At 42.9% G+C, this 17,875-nt stretch overlaps 1 protein-coding gene and 1 pseudogene across 4 annotated transcripts in view; one reads left to right on the top strand and one right to left on the bottom strand.

Annotated features, from left to right (window-relative positions):
• Positions 1 to 922, bottom strand: part of ABCD3 (ATP binding cassette subfamily D member 3) — a 74,347-nt gene extending 73,425 nt beyond the window's left edge. For all 4 annotated transcript variants that reach the window (XM_026497580.4, XM_026497579.4, XM_048220683.2 and 1 more), the window contains exon 1: positions 361 to 922. In XM_026497580.4, the coding sequence (XP_026353365.1) occupies positions 361 to 470 (110 nt within the window). In that variant the 5' untranslated portion in view covers positions 471 to 922. The remainder of the gene's footprint in view (positions 1 to 360) is intronic.
• Positions 923 to 16,363: 15,441 nt separating this feature from the next.
• Positions 16,364 to 17,156, top strand: LOC113254304 (poly(A) polymerase alpha-like; annotated as a pseudogene).
• Positions 17,157 to 17,875: the final 719 nt, after the last annotated feature.

A 17,875-nucleotide genomic window follows, 5' to 3' on the forward strand; every position in this document is an offset into this window, starting at 1 on the left:
GAAAGATCAGGTTTGCTAGCGGGCGCTGGGTAAAGACTCAAGCTCCCGGTGACCGAGTAGGGCGTAGGGAGCACTAGGGACGAGGCCTGGGGGCAGGAGGTACAGGTTTCCTAGCGGGTGTAGAGGAAAGAAACATTCCCGGGGGCAAAGCGCTGAGAGCAGGGAACACTGGGGATGACGGCGCCGCGGGGAACACCAGACACCTTGACAGAAGAGCCCGCCAGCAGCCGTGGCCCGCCCTCTCTACGCTTGACCCTGCCGGGCCAAGGGACCCGTCCGCCGGGCGCCAGGCGAAAAGGGAGAGCGCGCGGGCCCGCCCGCTCGGGCCCGGGAAGGCAGCGCGGCCAAAGGTCTTCTTACCCGTGCAGGCCGAGGGCGCGGCGCCTCTTATGGAGCAGGCAGAGCAGCAGAAGCGCGGCCCCGGCCAGCGTGGAGTTTCGCGCCGTCAAGTACTTGCTGAAGGCCGCCATGGAACCGCCAGTGCGAGCTAGCCGGGAACGGAGCCGCGGCGGCGTCGACAACCCCTAGTGCAGGAAGCGCGGGGGAGACTGGGAGGAGAAGAGCGAGCGGAGGGAGGGCGGTGCCGGCAGCGCAGGACCGGCACCTCAGGACCGCCCCCTGGCGCGCGCCGCCGCGTCGTCCGCGCGCAGTAGCCCACCACGGACTTCAGCTCGGCGGGAGCGTGCACGGGCGCCGCTGCGGCCGGAACAGTCCTGGGACGCTCTCTGCGCACGCGCGGACCCCCGCAGGGTCACCAGGGCTGCCGTCGCCGAGATGCTGCTGATCGTCTCTCAGGCGCTCGTTAGTTCTCCAGGGCTTCGATGCTTACCCTGCCTCACCCACACCCATCCAAGCTTTCACAAGAACTGGAAGAGCAGGCCTACCCTGCGCCGGGGGCCTAGTGCGACCTGCCACTCCGCCTAACCCCCCTTCCTCCGCACCGTGAAGGGCCGTTACCACCCTCTTAAAGGAGCGCAGAAAGAAGGGGCATGGCCCCGTCATACACTATACAAAACTGAAGGCACAGTAAATATTTAGACGAAACTACCTGTCGGGAACTCCGAAGAGGTGTAGGGAAATGTGGGAAGAATGACTATACAAATCGAAAACCTTTTTCTAAGCCAGGGTTTTTCTAAACCATGGATTATCTAGGGGATTGTGGAATGAGTTTGATAGATTGAGACCGCCGCTCTGTGTGTGTGTGTGTGTGTGTGTAAGAGAGAGAAATCGGTAAGAATAGAAGACAATAGAAAACTCAGAGTGCGTTACGTGTAAACAAGTTCTGAGAAATTTTTATTCCAGTCTTGTATCCCATGTGTCCGGAGCAGTGATATAGAGAGTATTTTTTTAATGTGGCTCTGATCAAACAGAAAGTTTGAGAAACACTGTTCTTTGCAAAGGGATATTCAGAAATAACAATCGTGCATTGTGTGAATGCTGGCTTTACTCCCAGAATGAGAAGAGCATTAAGATTACAGCATTCTTCTGGCTGGCCCTATGCTGCAGAAATCGTTATCCCTAGCTCTTAGACTGGCATATGTACAGTAACTTAGTGAATCCCTGTCTTCAGTTGAAGAAACTGGAGGCAAGAGTTATCAGTCAGAAAATAAGTACATAAAACCTTTCATAATACTCATGTTAAAGTAGCCCACAGAACAGTGGTTTCCTAGGTGTTTACTCAATGTAAACTGGGAGTTGCCTAATACAGATTACAAGAATGAGGAGCGGTGTTTGTGTGTGTGTAGAGGTGTTCAACTGTCTAAATTTTGTAAAGTGGAGCTTCTACTAAATTCTCCATTTACCACGTAGACATTTTCATTACCTCTTTCAACAGTTAGGCAATTTGGTATGCACCTAGGATACAAAGATAAAAACAGATCACAATCCCTGATCTTCAAAGGTTGGTAGAGGAGGAAAAATATGAAAAAAAAATTATAAATAGGTTAAGTGTCACATTAGAGGTTTTTTTGTGCCATGACAGCAGAAAAAAAGAAAATGCTTAATTTTGTCTAGAACTTTCTTAAAGATTTTATTATTTGAGAGAGAGAGAGAACGTGAGAGAGAGAGAGAGAGCCCATGAGAAGGGGGGAGGGGAAAGGGGGAGAGAGAGAAGCAGACTCCCCACTGAGCAGGGAGCAGGACATAGGGCTCTATCCCAGGACCCTGAGACCATGACCTGAGCTGAAAGCAGATGCTTAACTGACTGAGTCACCCAGGAGCCCCCTGTTTAGAACTTTCTATTAGGGCTCGACAAAAGATTATTTTTCAGTTACAGCCTAAAGGACCAGAGAAAGAGCCATGCAGGAGGACAAGAGAGAAAATTACTAATTCACCAATAAATTGTATGGTAATGTTAAAGTGTTAGGAACTGTGGGAGAAAGTGTATCATCTTGGAGTTTGTAGCAATGAAGGAAGAGCATGCAAGGTTAAAGGAAAGATTTAGGAAATAGATTACATTTCAGAGGAGAGTAAGAATGACCCATTGGGCAAGATATTCTAAAAGGCACCTGTAACCCAATGTTTATAGCAGCTATGTCCACAATAGCCAAACTATGGAAAGAGCCCAGATGTCCATCAACAGATGAATGTATAAAGATGTGGTATATACGTACAATGGAATATTACTCAGCCATCAAAAAAAAAGAAATTTTGCCATTCTTAGCGATGTGGATAGAACTAGAGGGTATTATGCTAAGCTAAATAAGTTAATCAGAGAAAGACAATTAGATGATTTCACTCGTATGTGGAATTTAAGAAACAAAACAGAGGGGGCGCCTGGGCGGCACAGCGGTTAAGAGTCTGCCTTCGGTTCAGGGCGTGATCCCGGCGTTGTGGGATCGAGCCCCACATCAGGCTCTTCCGCTATGAGCCTGCTTCTTCCTCTCCCACTCCTCCTGCTTGTGTTCCCTCTCTCGCTGGCTGTCTCTATCTCTGTCGAATAAATAAAATCTTTAAAAAAAAAAAAAGAAACAAAACAGAGAAGTAGGGGAAGAGAGGGAAAAATAAAACAAGACGAAATTAGAGAAGGAGACAAACCATAGGAGACTCACAGGAAATAAACTAAGAGTTGCTGGAGGAGTGGGAGTTGGGGACATGGGGTAACTGTGTGGTGGACATGGAGGAGGGCACATGATGTAATGAGCACTGGGTATTATATAAGACTGATAATAAAAATAAATAAATAAAATAAAAGACTGATAAATCACTGAACTCTACCTCTGAAATTAATAATACACTATGTGTTAATTAATTGAATTTAAATAAATTTAAAAATAAAAAAAAGGAAAAGACACCCATGTTCAAGAAGCATGGCTGATTCTGAAAAAATGAACTTAGTTAATGTGAGTTCAAATAATTTTAGCTGTTCATAAAGTCCATCAGGTAAAGACCACTACAGACAAACCTGTTAAACAACAAAGTTAAGTTTATTAACTTGCTACAGAGAGGATACCACACAGCAGAGGCATTATGGGCATGTCTCTAAAAAAAAAAAAAAAGGTGAAATGGGGGTTATTATAGTATTAGAAGAAGGGAGGAGTTTAGGTAGAATATAAATGAAACAGTATTTAATAGGCTCAGAGCAAATCAGATCTGTATATAAAGGGGTTAATATCAGATCTGAGTTGAGAAGCATCCTCTGGGTTCTTATTCCCTTGGAAACATAAATTTAAGATTCATATAGAATATTGTGTCCAAAACCCCTTATCTGAACCTCTGCACTGTAAATTGAAGCTGCTTCTCCAAAGTCAAAGTGATTTACTTGGATGGTTTAAATCTCCCAGGTAAGAAACGTATGTTCTGCCTCACCAATAAGAGTTCAAAACAACAGGGTTTCTGACAACTTAAGGTTTTAGAGAACAAAGTTCCTCAGCACTATGCCCTTTGATAATTACCCAAAATAAGTTCTGAGGTTCACAATAATAGTTAATAATTAAGAAAATGTTATTTTATTGGAAGATATCCAAGAGCTCTGATTTTTAAATCTCATTCAAAAATTAGGCCATTTGGTATGCACAGGACAGAGGGCAGAGAGAAGAGGGGCCCATGGAGTTGGGGAATCTAGAAAGCTTCTTGAAGAGCTACTGTGCTAGCCAGCCCCCAGCATTGTCCCCCATGATCCTTGCTTTCTGGTACTCATGCCCCTATGTAATCTCCCTTATGTCAGGATTGATCTGTGTGACCAAAAGAGTGTGGTAAGTATGTGACCTCTGAGACCAGATCATAAGAGGCACTGTAGCTTCCACCTCGGTCTCTTGAATTGCTTGCTTTTGAGGAAGCCAGCTGTCACAAAGTGCACTCAAGCAGTCCTCAAGAAGAAGTGAGGATTCCCAGCAAAAGCCAGCACCTGCTTACCAGTCTTGGAAGCAGATCTTCCATCCCCACAGATGAATGCAGACTTAGGAAGATTCCGAGCCGGAATGTTCTGCCAAGATGCTCCTAAATTCCTGACTCATCGAAACATTGTGGGAGACAATAAATGTTTACCGTTGTCTTAAGCCACTAAATTTGACGGTAATTTGTTATGCCCCTGATGTGATTTGGGTCAAGCCTCGAAAAATAGATGTAAGAAAGGGGCTTTAGGAGAAGCTATAACAGGAGCAAAGATACACAAGAAGGTACAAAGCAAGATGATCAAGTATGGTGTTCGATGGAGGTTCATGAAAGGGTGTGAAATGAGACAAAAGCTTGAAATGTTTAATGGAGGTCAATTTTTGGAAGATCTAAAACACCCAGTTAACCAGGTGAGATTTTATTCTGCATGTAAGAGGGAGGAGTCCAGGTTTGGAGGAAGAGCAGTGATCTCAGCTTTTATTTTAAGAGACCGTGCCAGTGGCAATGTGTAGGATGGATTGAAGGAAGAAATATCAAGCAGAGAGACCAGTCTGGACACACTTGAAATAATCTAGGTGAAAGGTTGTAGACACCTGAGTCAGATGGCACAGAGCAAACAGGAAGGAAAGCACTTTGTGGATTCAAATTGGATGGGGATGGTGAGATTGTTATTTAATGGGAAGGAAAATTTTAAATTCGTTCTGAGATTTCCTGGTGATATTATTTACCGGAGAGCAGGAGCACCTCCACCAAGAAGTGGAGCATTCTTGTCAGGGAAGATAATGAGAGGCAAAGGACTAATTCTTCACTAGATCCTCACCACCATGGTAAACTCCAAGATCCTTAGCATCTTACACAAAGCTAGGTATGATATCAGCCCTGCCTCTCTGAATTCTTATCCTGACACTCCTCCCCTCGAATACACGTATTCCACCTCTGCCCTAGGAATAAATGCACACTGCTATTCCCCCTCTGTGGTCTTCCCTAGAATATTCTATTCCTTCTGCCTGAAATATCAATCCTTTCCTGTCCTAACACCCTCACTCTCAACTCAGTTCATCCTTTAAAATGAAACTTTGATGGTCTCCTACTCCAAACTGTCTTTTTTGATCATGTTCCCCAACCCCCCATCTCTTGCCAAATTAATCACGTCTCCCTTGTGCTGCTTCTGTCTCATATATAATCTATTAATGTATAGTAGGGTGCTACTTTTATTTTTTTAATATTTATTTATTTATGTGACAGAGAGAGAGAGAGAGAGAGAGAGAGAGAGAGAGCACAAGCAGAGGGAGAGGGAGAATGCATGGCTCAATGTGGGGTCCATGTGGGGCTCCACCCCAGGACCCTGGAATCATGACGAAAGCTGAAGGCAGACGCTTAACCGACTAAGCCACCCAGGTACCATAACCACACTGGAAGGAAAAAGAATAAAGAAGAAAAGAGTCACGGAAGGAAAGAAGGAAGGAAGCCAAGTAACTTACAAATACATGTTTGACTATACACCCTTCGTCCTGGGCAGGGTGGAGCACAGAGAAGATTTACAAGTGAATCTTGAGCTCATTTTATATTTTTTATTTTTTTAAGGTTTTATTTATTTATTTGACAGAGAGAGAGACAGCCAGCAAGAGAGGGAACACAAGCAGGGGGAGTGGGAGAGGAAGAAGCAGGCTCACAGTGGAGGAGCCTGACGTGGGGCTCGATCCCAGAACGCCAGGATCATGCCCCGAGCCGAAGGCAGAAGCCCAACGAGCTCATTTTAAAGTTTTGTGTATTGTAGTAGTATCAGCAATGTGATTCTAAGTTATTTTAGAATATATTACAAGATTGAGCAAATATACCGATGTTGTAGAGAGCTAGAGATCTTTTGGAGGAAGAAGGGACATACAAATAGGGAATGGAAGAAGACAAGAAAGCACTTTGAGGGGATGGATAGGAATTGGAGATCTCAAGCATGAATTTATGATTTCTAAAATATGTATATGGTGTGTGTGTATATATATATAAGTGTGTGTATAAGTCTGTATGTAAATGTACTTACAGGCGTACATTTGTATATATGTATATATACATGTGTGTTTCTTAATTCTGTCCACTGAAAGGGCCAAGAAGCAAAGATGCTCTGGTAGCAATTATCATACCATACCTAGATCTTGGTCTTTAATACCATTCTTCACTAAGACGAACCAGGACTCCTCAAAGACATGGCTAATTCCAGGCATGGAGCAAGGTAAGTATGAGTCTGGAATAGCTAGTTATGCCAGAAAATAAGTGTAAAATGGTAAAAAAAAAATATGATAAGCCATATCAGAGGAACACAAGAGCCCTCTTGAAGAGACTCCTTTTGGCCAAATCTGGGATAATTTGTGCACTATCATAAGTACAGTAATGAACTATAGGTCATTGAAGGAATAGAAATTAATGAGATGATATCTATAATCAATCAATCAATCAGCAAGCAGAGGACAGGGCTCTTGATTATAGTTGAATGCTGGGGACAGGTGATAAATGTGGAGGAGTACACAAGTTGGAAGATTATCATTTTGCAATAATCATAGTAAAGATTGAATCGGGCAAAAATCACCAAAGGACAGTCAAGCTAGGAAGAAATTTTGATAAGGGACAGGATATTTTCATAATCCTAAATGATCTCCGCATTGACCACCTATTAGTTACAACAGTGAAGAAAACGGTGATTTTAGTGAATAAATTAGAGAACATATTGATTGGGCAATCCTAATGAATGTGACTACTGTGGGACAGATGAATCTCTCGTGCCTCCAAATGTGCTATCTGAGGATACAATATCTCCTGTGCAGTATTTTGGTTTAGAATGCATAATGTGAGTGTAATTATGAAGCTACATTAGAACAACCCAAAATGAGGAACATTGTTTTAAACAGAAAGAAGTACTGTATTTGTGAAGAGGCAACAATTAAAAGCAATAGTTAACCCTAACCTGGATTTTGTTGTTTTGGGGGTGCAGAGCAGTATAGGACTTTCTTAAGGACATTGTTGGGTCAATAATTAGGCCAATAATTGATAAAGTTGGAATATGATTGGTAGATTAGAGTATAAACAGATGTTAAATTCACTGAAATTGATAACTATATAAACGGTCCCTGACTGATGATGTTCTGACTCACAATTTTTCGACTTTATCATGGTGTAAAAGTGGTACACGTTCAGTAGACACTGTACTTTGAGTTTTGAATTGTGATCTTCTCCTGGGCTAGCGATACGTGAAACAATTCTGTCTTATGACACTGGGCAGTAGCCACCACAGCTCCCGGGCAGTCATGTGATCACAAGGGTAACCAGCTGGTACACTGACAACCATCCTGTACCCATACAACCATTCTGTTTTTCACTTTCAGTATAGTACTCAATAAATCATGTAAGATATTCAACACTTTATTATAAAGTAGGCTTTGTGTTAGATGATTTTGCCCAACTGTAGGCTGATATAAGTGCTCTGAGCACATTCAATGTAGGTTAGGCTAAGCTGTGGTGTTCACTAGGTTAGAGGTATTAAATGCATTTTCAATTTATAATGTCTTCAGCTTCTGACAGGTTTATCAGAATGTAACCCTGTCATAAGCCAAGGAAGATCTATACTGTGATTATATTAAAGAATATCTATATTCTAAGGAAACATATGCTGAACTTTTAAGGAGTAAACAGCCATCACTTTGGGGTAAAAGGCCTTCAGATAGTTCAAGAAAACACACACACACACACACACACACACATACAAAATAGAGAGCACATACACAAATGATACAGCAAAAGTTAAATTTTTACAGTAGATAAATCTGGATAAAAGGTATATGAGTGTTTTTCTGTCATTTTAATTTTTGCAACTTTTGGTAAGTTTGAAATTATTTCAAAATAAGACATTTTTAAAAAGAACAATTAAAGGCTAACTCAAGAATATCCACAGCAACTTTTTTCATAACAGCTTTTAACCGGAAAACTCAGATGTCCTTCAAGAAGAGAATGAGTAAACAGATTGTGGCATAGCCACGTGATGGGACAGTATTTAGCAGTAAAAAGGAGGACCCGCTGATAAGTACAGCAACATGGATGAATCTCAGAAAGATTGAGTGAAAGAACATTCACACACGCACAAAACATACTACTTGATTCAATGACTGTGAAGTGCAAGAACAGGCAAAATAAATTTATGATAGATGTCAGAAGGTGGTTGCATTTGGGAATGGGGTAAAATCGACTGGAAGATAGCATGAAGGAACTTTCTGGATAATGAAAATCTTCTATATTTTGTTTGGAGTGGTGGTTTCATGGATTTTTACAAATGCCCAAACTCATCAAACTGAACATTTAAGATCTGTGCCTTTTATGTTACAGAAATTGTAACTAATTCCAATTAAATGAATGAATGAAAAATAAACAAACAAACAAGCTAATTATTTTAAGGGAGATGTCTAAAGGTAAATTCAGGTTGAAAGAGAAGTTGCATTCACTTAAACATCACTGGAATTTGTTCCAGTGTTAAGACTATTGTGTCCTGAGAAAGACCTGGAGCATCTAAAAATATGAAAGGGAAATAATTTATTTTAAGAGGACCTAGAAGACCTATTTGAAAATGTGCAAGGGAACTAATTTATCTTAATCTTTCCTCAAATAACCTTTAGAATATTTAAGAATGTTCTGTGGGATGTACAGTTAATTTCAAACATAACTAGCCAGTTTGTAATCCATAAAAATGCAAATATTTCTACACTTCGAAGGAGCTCTGGATTTTGCTGCCTGGGGTTTTTGTTTCACACATGTAAGGAGTGGCATCTGTCCATAGAACTGGGGCCTGTTTGCTCACTGTCCTGCACTGGACACCTTGTCCTGGTGTGTGCCCTCTGGGCAACAACCAGGGCTGTAAGTCCACGGCAGTAGGTTCCACCCAGTTCAGGCTTCTATCTTTAACAGTACCTGAGGGAGTTCAGTTTCTTCAAGCAATAAAAGGGTTCATTCAGAGGAACTAAATTACACAATGGAGGGTTAACTGGATTTAGTAAATGACTTCTAATGGATAGAGTACAGAAAGGGAGGGAAAACCAACCTAGTAATATTACAGTGGAGAAACCTGGCAGACAGATACCACGTTAATCAAGTGATCAAAGTTTACAGCATCAGGAGTAAGATGATTAGTACACGTTGATATCATGTGTCCCTAATATGATACAATGAGAAAGCCATCTCATCTCTGTGACATTCTAAAACACCCCCAACCCCAGTCTGCTCATTAGAAAACACCAGACAAAACTAAATTGAGGGACTATATACAAAATATCTGACTAGTGCTCTTTGAAAGTGTCAAGTTCATGAAAAACAAGGAAAGACTGAGAAATTGTCCCAGCCTGGAGGAGACAGAAGAGATATGGTGACTAAATGCAATGTGGCACCCCACTGAAGCCTAGAGCAGAAAAAAACGTTAAGTGGAAAACGGTTGCAATTCCCATGAATTCAGTTAATAGTGCTGTACCAATGTTCATTGCTTCGGTTTGACAAAGGGGCTTACTTACATGCAATGTAACAACATTAAGGGAAGCTGCGTGAAAGCTATCCAGGTGTATCTCGCTTAATTACATGTCACAGAGACTGCGTTCTTTACAAATAGAAGGCTTGTGGCAACCCTGTGTCGAGCAAATCCACTGGCACCATTTTTCCTACAGCATTTGTTCACTCTCTGTGTCACGTTTCGGTGATTCTCACAATATTTCAAACTTTTCGTTATTATTGTATTTGTCATGGGGATCTGTGATCAGTCATCTTTGAAGTTACTCTGCTGCTCGTTTTGGGGCACCACACACTGTGCCCATGTAAGACAGCAAACCTAACTGATAAATGTTGTGTGTGTTCTGACTGCTCCACTGACAGGCCAGTCCCCCATCTCTCTCCGGAGCTCCCCTCGGGCCTCCCTCTTCCCTGATACAACAATGATATTGAAATTAGGCCAGTTCGTAGACCCCACAATGGCCTCTAAGTGTTCAAGTGAAGGGGAAAGTCGCATCTCTCTCACTTTAAATCAAAAGCCAGAAATGACTAAGCTTAGTGAGGAAGGCATGTCAAAAGCTAAGATAGGCTGAAAGCTAGGCTTCTTGTGCCAAACACTTCACCATGCTGTGAATGCCAAGGAAAAGTTCTTGAAGGAAATTAAAAGTGCTACTTCAGTGTGCACAGAAATGATAAGAAAGTGTAACAGCCTTCTTGCTGATATGGAGAAGGTGTTAGTGGTCTGGATGGAAGATCAAACCAGCCACAACATTCCTTTATACTAAAGCCTAAGCCACAGCAATAGGCCCTAACTCTCTGCAATCCTGTGAAAGCTCAAAGAGGTGAGAAAGCTGCAGAAGAAAAGTTTGAAGCTAAGAGAGATTGGTTCATGAGGTTTAAGGAAAGAAGCCATCTCCATAAAATAGAAGTGCAAGTGGCAGCAAGGTATGCAGAAGGTGTAGCTCAGATAATTCATGAAGGTGGCTACACGAAACCACAGATTTTCAACGTACATGAAACTGTTGGAAGACGATGCCATGTGGGACTGTCATCACTAGAGAACAGATGCCACAGCCTGGCTTCCAACCTTCAAGGGACAGGCTGACTCTCTTGCTAGGGGCTGATGCAGCTGGTGACTCGAAGTTGAAGCCACTGCTCACTTACCGTTCTGAACACCCTAGGACCCTTAAGAATTATGCTAAATTCACTCTGCACTCTGCCTGTGCTCATAAATGGAACAAAACTTGAATGACAGCGCATCTGTTTACAACATGGTTTGCCAAATATTTTAAGCCCACTGTTGAGAACTACTACTCAGAAAAAAAATATTCCTTTTAAAATATTGCTGCTCATTGACAATGTACCTGTCACCCAAGACATCTGATGGAAACGGACAAGATTAATGTCATTAATGTATGCTAATACAACATTCATTCTATAGCCTATGGATCAAGGAGTAATTTCGACTTGAAGTCTTACTATGTAAGAAATACATTTCATAAGGTTATAGTTGCCATAGATAGTGGTTCCTCTGATGGATCTGGGGGCAAAGTCCATTGAAGATCTTCTGGGAAGGACTCACAATTCTAGATGTCATTAAGAACATTCGTGATTCATGGGAAGAGGTCCCAGTGTCAACATGAACAAGAGTTTGGAAGAAGTGGGTCCCAGCCCTCATGGATGACGTGGAGGGTTCCGGACTCCAGTGGAGGCAGTAACTGCAGGTGTGGTGGGAACAGCGAGAGGACTAGAAGCAGCCATGGAGCCCGAACACGTGACTGAACGGCTATGACCTCAGGATTGAACTTTCACGGCTGAGGACCTGCTTCTCACGGAAGAGCAAAGACAGTGGTTCCCTGAGCTGGAATTTACTGCTGGTGAAGATGCTGTGAAGATTGTTGAGATGACAACAGAGGATTTAGACCATGACATACACTCAGTTGATAAAGCAGCAGCAGGGCTTGAAAGGACCGACTCCAAGGGTGAAAGAAGTTCTGCTGTGGGTAAAATGCTTCAAACAGCATCACAAGCTACAGAGAAATCATTTGTGAAAGGAAGATTCAAACGACACAGCAAACTTCATTGCTGTCTTCTTTAAGAAACTACTACAGCGGGGGGCGCCTGGGTGGCGCAGTCGTTAAGCGTCTGCCTTCGGCTCAGGGTGGGATCCCGGTGCTCTGGGATCGAGCCCCACATCAGGCTCCTCCGCTAGGAGCCTGCTTCTTCCTCTCCCACTCCCCCTGCTTGTGTTCCCTCTCTTGCTGGCTGTCTCTCTCTGTCAAATAAATAAATAAAATCTTGAAAGAAAGAAAGAAGAAAGAAAGAAAGAAAGAAAGAAAGAAAGAAGAAAGAAAGAAAGAAAGAAAGAAAGAAAGAAAGAAAGAAAGAAAAACTACCACAGCCACCCCAACCTCAGCAGCCACCACCCTGGCCAGTCAGCAGCCATCACATTGAGGCAAGACCCTCCACCAGCAAAAAGATTACAGCTCGCTGGTAGCTCAGATGACTGGTTGGCATTTTTTAGCAATAAAGTATTTTTTAATTAAGGTATGTACATTCTTTTTGTAGACATAATGGTATTGCATACTTAATAGACTGCAGTATAGTGTAAACATAACTTTTATATGCATTGGGAAAGCAAAACATTCATTTGCTTGCTATACTGTGGTATTTGCTTTATTGTGGTAGGTTCAGAACCAAACCAGCAGGATCTTCAAGAAATATCTGTACAAGGATACTATCTCTGTACTATCTTTGTAACTTATCTCTGTGCTATCTTTGTAATTTATCTTTGTATTATCTTTGAAACATCTGTAAATCTAAATTGCTTCCCCCCAAAAAGTTTAGAAAAATGTTAGGATAAATTGCATTCAGTGATGCAATTAAAATTATGTGTGTGTGTGTTGGGGCGCCTGGGTAGCTCAGTCGTTAAGCATCTGCCTTCAGCTCAAGGCGTGATCCCGGCACTGTGGGATGGAGCCCCGCATCAGGCTCCTCCGCTAGGAGCCTGCTTCTTCCTCTCCCACTCCCCCTGCTTGTGTTCCCTCTCTCGCTGGCTGTCCCTCTCTGTCAAATAAATAAATAAAATCTTAAAAAAAAAATTATGTGTGTGTAATCAGGAGCTCTATTGTTGCATCCAGAGATCAAGAAAGAAACTAGCATAAATAAATAAATCCTAAAAAAAATTAAAGAATTATAGACCATTATACTTTTATCTTGAAATACCCGCCAAGAACATCTCGACCCTACCAACAAAGCCTGGACACATACCTTGCGCATCATGTAGCCTAGAACTCATTATTTTGTCATTAGTTTGCTTTTCATATCTCTAAAAGAACCTCAGGAGATCATCTAGTCCCAGGCCGGGGAACCGTTTCATTCCCATCCGGGCCCATAGACCCATAAAAAACATTAGCATCAGTACAAAGCAATTTGATGCCATTTCAGTTGTTAGGTGTCTTTTGTTTTGTTTTTTTTTCAGATACAGAAATGTGTAACATTATATTTATGTGACTTTCAAATTAAGAAGAGTTTACATAAAATTGTTCCATATATGTGGGGGGAAAAACACAAAAAACTCGTACCCACATTAGGAACCGTTTAAGGAATGAGAAGGAACGGAGAGGAAAAGGATGATGAGGAGGAGCTGCCTGATATCCCCAGGGGCGCTGAGTTCATGGCCAAACCTGTCATGGCGTCCTACAGCGCGAGGCTGGATGAGGTGTTTATGGGAAGCAGCCCTGCATGAGAAGCACCTGAGAGTAACTGTAGTCAGTCTCCTAGCAGAGGATGAGTGTCAAAGTTTGGGATCTAGATTTTGTTGTTAGGTCCGAGTGGTGAAAAAGGAAAAACTGAATAACACCTAGAGCTTCCATTTACAGTGGCATATCCCATTCTGTTCCCATATTAGCCCTGTGAGGGAGGTGTTACTAGCCTCCGTTTGTAACCACGGAAACTGAAGTAAGGGACAGTAAGGAACTTGCCCCAGGTCTCACAGCTGGCGACTGGGGAAGCCAGAACTGGGACCTAGGTTTATAGGACTTCAGAGTTTTTAGCCACCACACAAGATGAATCAAATCTGAGCAGACACAGGAACCACGAAGAAAAAGAAAAGATAGGGAGGAATGATGTGAGAAAGTTTAACATTTGCCTCAAGTAACTGAGATTCACTTTTAATGGTTGCTGGTGTTGGTTTCCAGGTTTCCAGATCCAACATTAGAGCAAACAAGGAAATAGCAGTGGAGAAAGAGACACACATGTGTCCTCTCTCTCTCTCTCTCTTTCTCACACACACACACACACACACACACACACACACACACACAGAAATATTAGACTCATAGAGGAAATGAAATTGGAGCCACTGCGTGTAACCATTCACAGCTATGTCTCTTCTGGACTCTTCCAGGGCCAGTCTTCCGTCTGGGTCTGTCCTGTGCAGGCCTGCAGCTCAACAGAGTCAAGGCTGGCGGGCTAGTGATTGGGAGCCCTTTCACCATGATGCGGTGGTGTCTGGAAATGGTCTGCTGCTCTCACACCTGCCTGCTAGTGATCCCAAGATACATTCCGATACATTCACCTCCCTGAGAGGTCTTTCCAGATTCTCCCAACTAGGTAGGGCCCTGGTGTGTGCTTGGATATTGCCACAGAGTTCTCCATGGCACATTTCATTGTCTTATTAATTAATGAACCACTTGAATGGTTCTGACTTCTGTCTTCCTCACTTCTACCCAAGCTCCATAAAGACAAGGATTTTTTTTTCCTTTTTTTTAAACACCATATCTCTGGTTTTCAAGACGATACTCCACCCAAAATAATGCTGAATATTTATGGATTGACAGTGTGCTGTATAAGCACTGGGCTGCTTCCCGTCTATCTAATTCTGCTGGAAGAGGCTTGTCTCCTCGACCTTCTGTGCTGTTACCAAATAGAATTAGTACCCAAGCCTGAAGGCCAGCCTGTTAGCCTCTTAATCACCACCTTACCAACTTTGTACTAAGTCCTTTTTCTGGATCTGGACCCTATGTTCCTCTAAGGATGGGCTATAGCATGTTGGTCAAGACTGTGGTCTCTATAACTGGATACTGATGGTGAAGACAACTCAGCTCAGAAGCTCCTGGTTTGTCATTCTGCCCTTGCTTACCCTGGTATCCAATTCTTTCCTGGCCCCATTTTCACCTGCGAACCATTTTCTTCCAAGGAGCTCCAATTGCCTCATAATGAAAGCACACAGCTATGAGTCACATGGATGTTAAGGGGCCAGAGGACCACACTGTGCTGGATATTGTCCGTGTTAAACAGTAGCAACAGTGTTTTGTGCTAATTATCTCTCTTTCTTCTTTTTAAAAGATCTACAGTTTTATATGAAGAGCACTGGTGGTGGCTAATGTCTTAGGTTTCAGTTGAGACTATGACTGACTTGATAACAAGTCAGTGGGGGAGGCTATACTAGGTGATGGGACTCTGGGTGTGTCGCCTGTTTGGTGGGAAAAGAATTTTTCACCTGGAACAAAAAGAGAATCATAGTGGATGCTGACGGGGAAAAGGAGGAGGGTTGACGGAGGACAGAGCCTTTATTTGCTCTTTCAGATCCGTTCACTATCTTGTCACACTCTGCTCTGTGCCCCCCAAGATCCTGACTTTCACCCACAGCATTAACCAGGTTTCCAGCTGGGTTTGGCCCATGTGGGAAGGCCTGGCAGGAGACTGGAAAATGAGGGGGCAGAGAAAGACTGCTGGATTGATTCCCTTGATCGCCTCCCTGCCTCTTGGTGCGGTGACTGGCCATGCATTCCTACACCAAAGGCCACAGCTCCCGCTGGCTCTCTCCCCCTACTGCACTCTCACTGGTTCCAGCCATCCCTCGGTCTTCTCGCCCTTTCCAGTGTAGAGACAGTAGGCTTCCTGCTGTCGCTAGCCCTCTGGTATTCCTCCAGCTTCTGTAGTTTCCCTCTATCTTGTCACACCATTGTAAGTAGTAATTTCATTAAACTTTCTTCAATCATCTTTTCCAGGTTCTCTCTCTTTCTGTTCCGCATCTTTCTTACACAGAGACTCAGGTTGATGCAACTTCCACCACCTGGTACTTTGCATGGCAGGCGGGAGGAAAGAAGCATAGCAAGCAAACTGCACTGACTTTTAAAGCCTCCTACTTGCGACAGGCACATGCCATTCCCACTCCTACCCCATTAGTTAAAGCTGTGGTTGACTTCAAGAAGGTGGAGAAGGAGAATTCTACCATATGCTTCGAAGGAGAAAGATTGTCCAACGACACTAACCACCATCACAAACCAATTTTACCACCCCCTTCGGCCCCTACTTCCCTCCAGGAATCTCAACAAAATCACCTATTATAACGAAACATACAGTTCTGTCAAGACAAAAACAAATTACTCTGGGCGCCAAGCTAGGACGAAGGGGAAGGCAGAGAAGGGCTGAAGGCGGCGGGAGCGGCCAAGGACGGGGGAGGGGTTGGACCCAGGGCTGTCGAACCCCGCCCCCCCCCGCCCCCCGCGCCTGGATGGATCAGGCTCGGGACAGCGTGGAGTGGGGGTGGGGGTGGGGGTGGGGGCGGCTGGCGAGGGTGCCCGCTGAGGACACCGTGCTGTTTCCAGTTACAGCGCAGAGATCACAGCAAACACAGCGGCCTCAGAAGCACTGTGGCCTCACCCCTCCTATCCAGCTTAGCAGCCCCCAAGGAAACTGACTGCCTACTTACACAGAAGCCAACTGAGACTCTGAAGCCCTTTGGGGTTTTTGAAGAGGAAGAGGAACTGCAGCGCAGGATTTTAATTTGGGGAAAATTAAATAACCTGGTAAAAGAGTGGATCCGAGAAATCAGTGAAAGCAAAAATCCTCCACAATCTGTAATTGAAAATGTTGGAGGAAAAATTTTTACATTTGGTCGTATAGGGATTAGGGATACATATAAAAGGCTGTTGAAGAGGCATCCAACTGTTTTGATGAGATAGAGATTGATATTTTGTTTGCAAGTTTAGCACTGCAGACTATCCCAGAAGACTTGAATTTTTGAGACGACAGTCTGCTTAAGAATTTAGATATAAGATGCATAAGAAATCTTAAAGGTTGCAAAGTCACAGATGAAGCTTTACATCTAGTTGTTTCTCAGAGCTTTCAAACTGGGGGCTAAATGTGGCAACATCTATTCCAATATATTTGGTTTCTTCAGAGGTGTTTCCTGAACTATGCTAGTACCAAGAACTCGCCAGCTTTACCCAAATGCAATAGCATCAACTCTTACACATACGTTTTCCTTGGTATTTTCTAAATGGTATGTGTTTAGATTATATTAAATTAAAATTGATTGTAGACACTGAAAAAGAGAAATTACTCAATGATTAAATATTATAATAATGATTCCAAAATACACATAGTGGTACGTGTATTTTGGAATTTGTATGTGGTGAGACTCTAGGTGCTTTTTTCCTTCTAATTTTTGACTTTTCTGAGTTGTAAATTTCCTAGAGTGATGAAGTAACATCTTTTACAGTGGAAACCGCCAATAAACTTGATTGTGTAAAGTATATTTATGAGACTTAGTGAAGATGCTTATGACTTTTTAGTAAAAAGATTAACACTTAAAATTGCATCTGTGTTGATACATACATCTGTGGTCAGGGGCAAAAGAAATAAAGTGTAAGACTGGCTGTATTTTGATGAATTTTAAAACTCCACAGCTTTTTAATATTTATTTATTTTTAAGTTTATTTATTTAAGTAATCCCTCCACCCAACACAGGGCTCAAACTCCCAACCCTGAGATCAAGAGTCCCATGCTCCTCCATCTGAGCCAGCCAGGTGCCCTTTTTTTTATTTTAAAATGTAAAATAAGTTGTGGGGAATAATAAAATGCTATTCCAGTGAAGAATAGGGCAGAAAGTGTGAAGGAAATGCTGTTCTCAAGCTCTGCCTTTTTTTCTGGAAAAGACAATATTTACTTTGTATTAAAAACCAGGTCAAGGGGCGCCTGTGTAGCGCAGTTGTTAAGCGTCTGCCTTCGGCTCAGGGCGTGA

The sequence above is a fragment of the Ursus arctos genome, unplaced genomic scaffold (genome assembly GCF_023065955.2).
Source record: "Ursus arctos isolate Adak ecotype North America unplaced genomic scaffold, UrsArc2.0 scaffold_12, whole genome shotgun sequence".
In the NCBI taxonomy this organism is placed as follows: Eukaryota; Metazoa; Chordata; class Mammalia; order Carnivora; family Ursidae; genus Ursus; species Ursus arctos.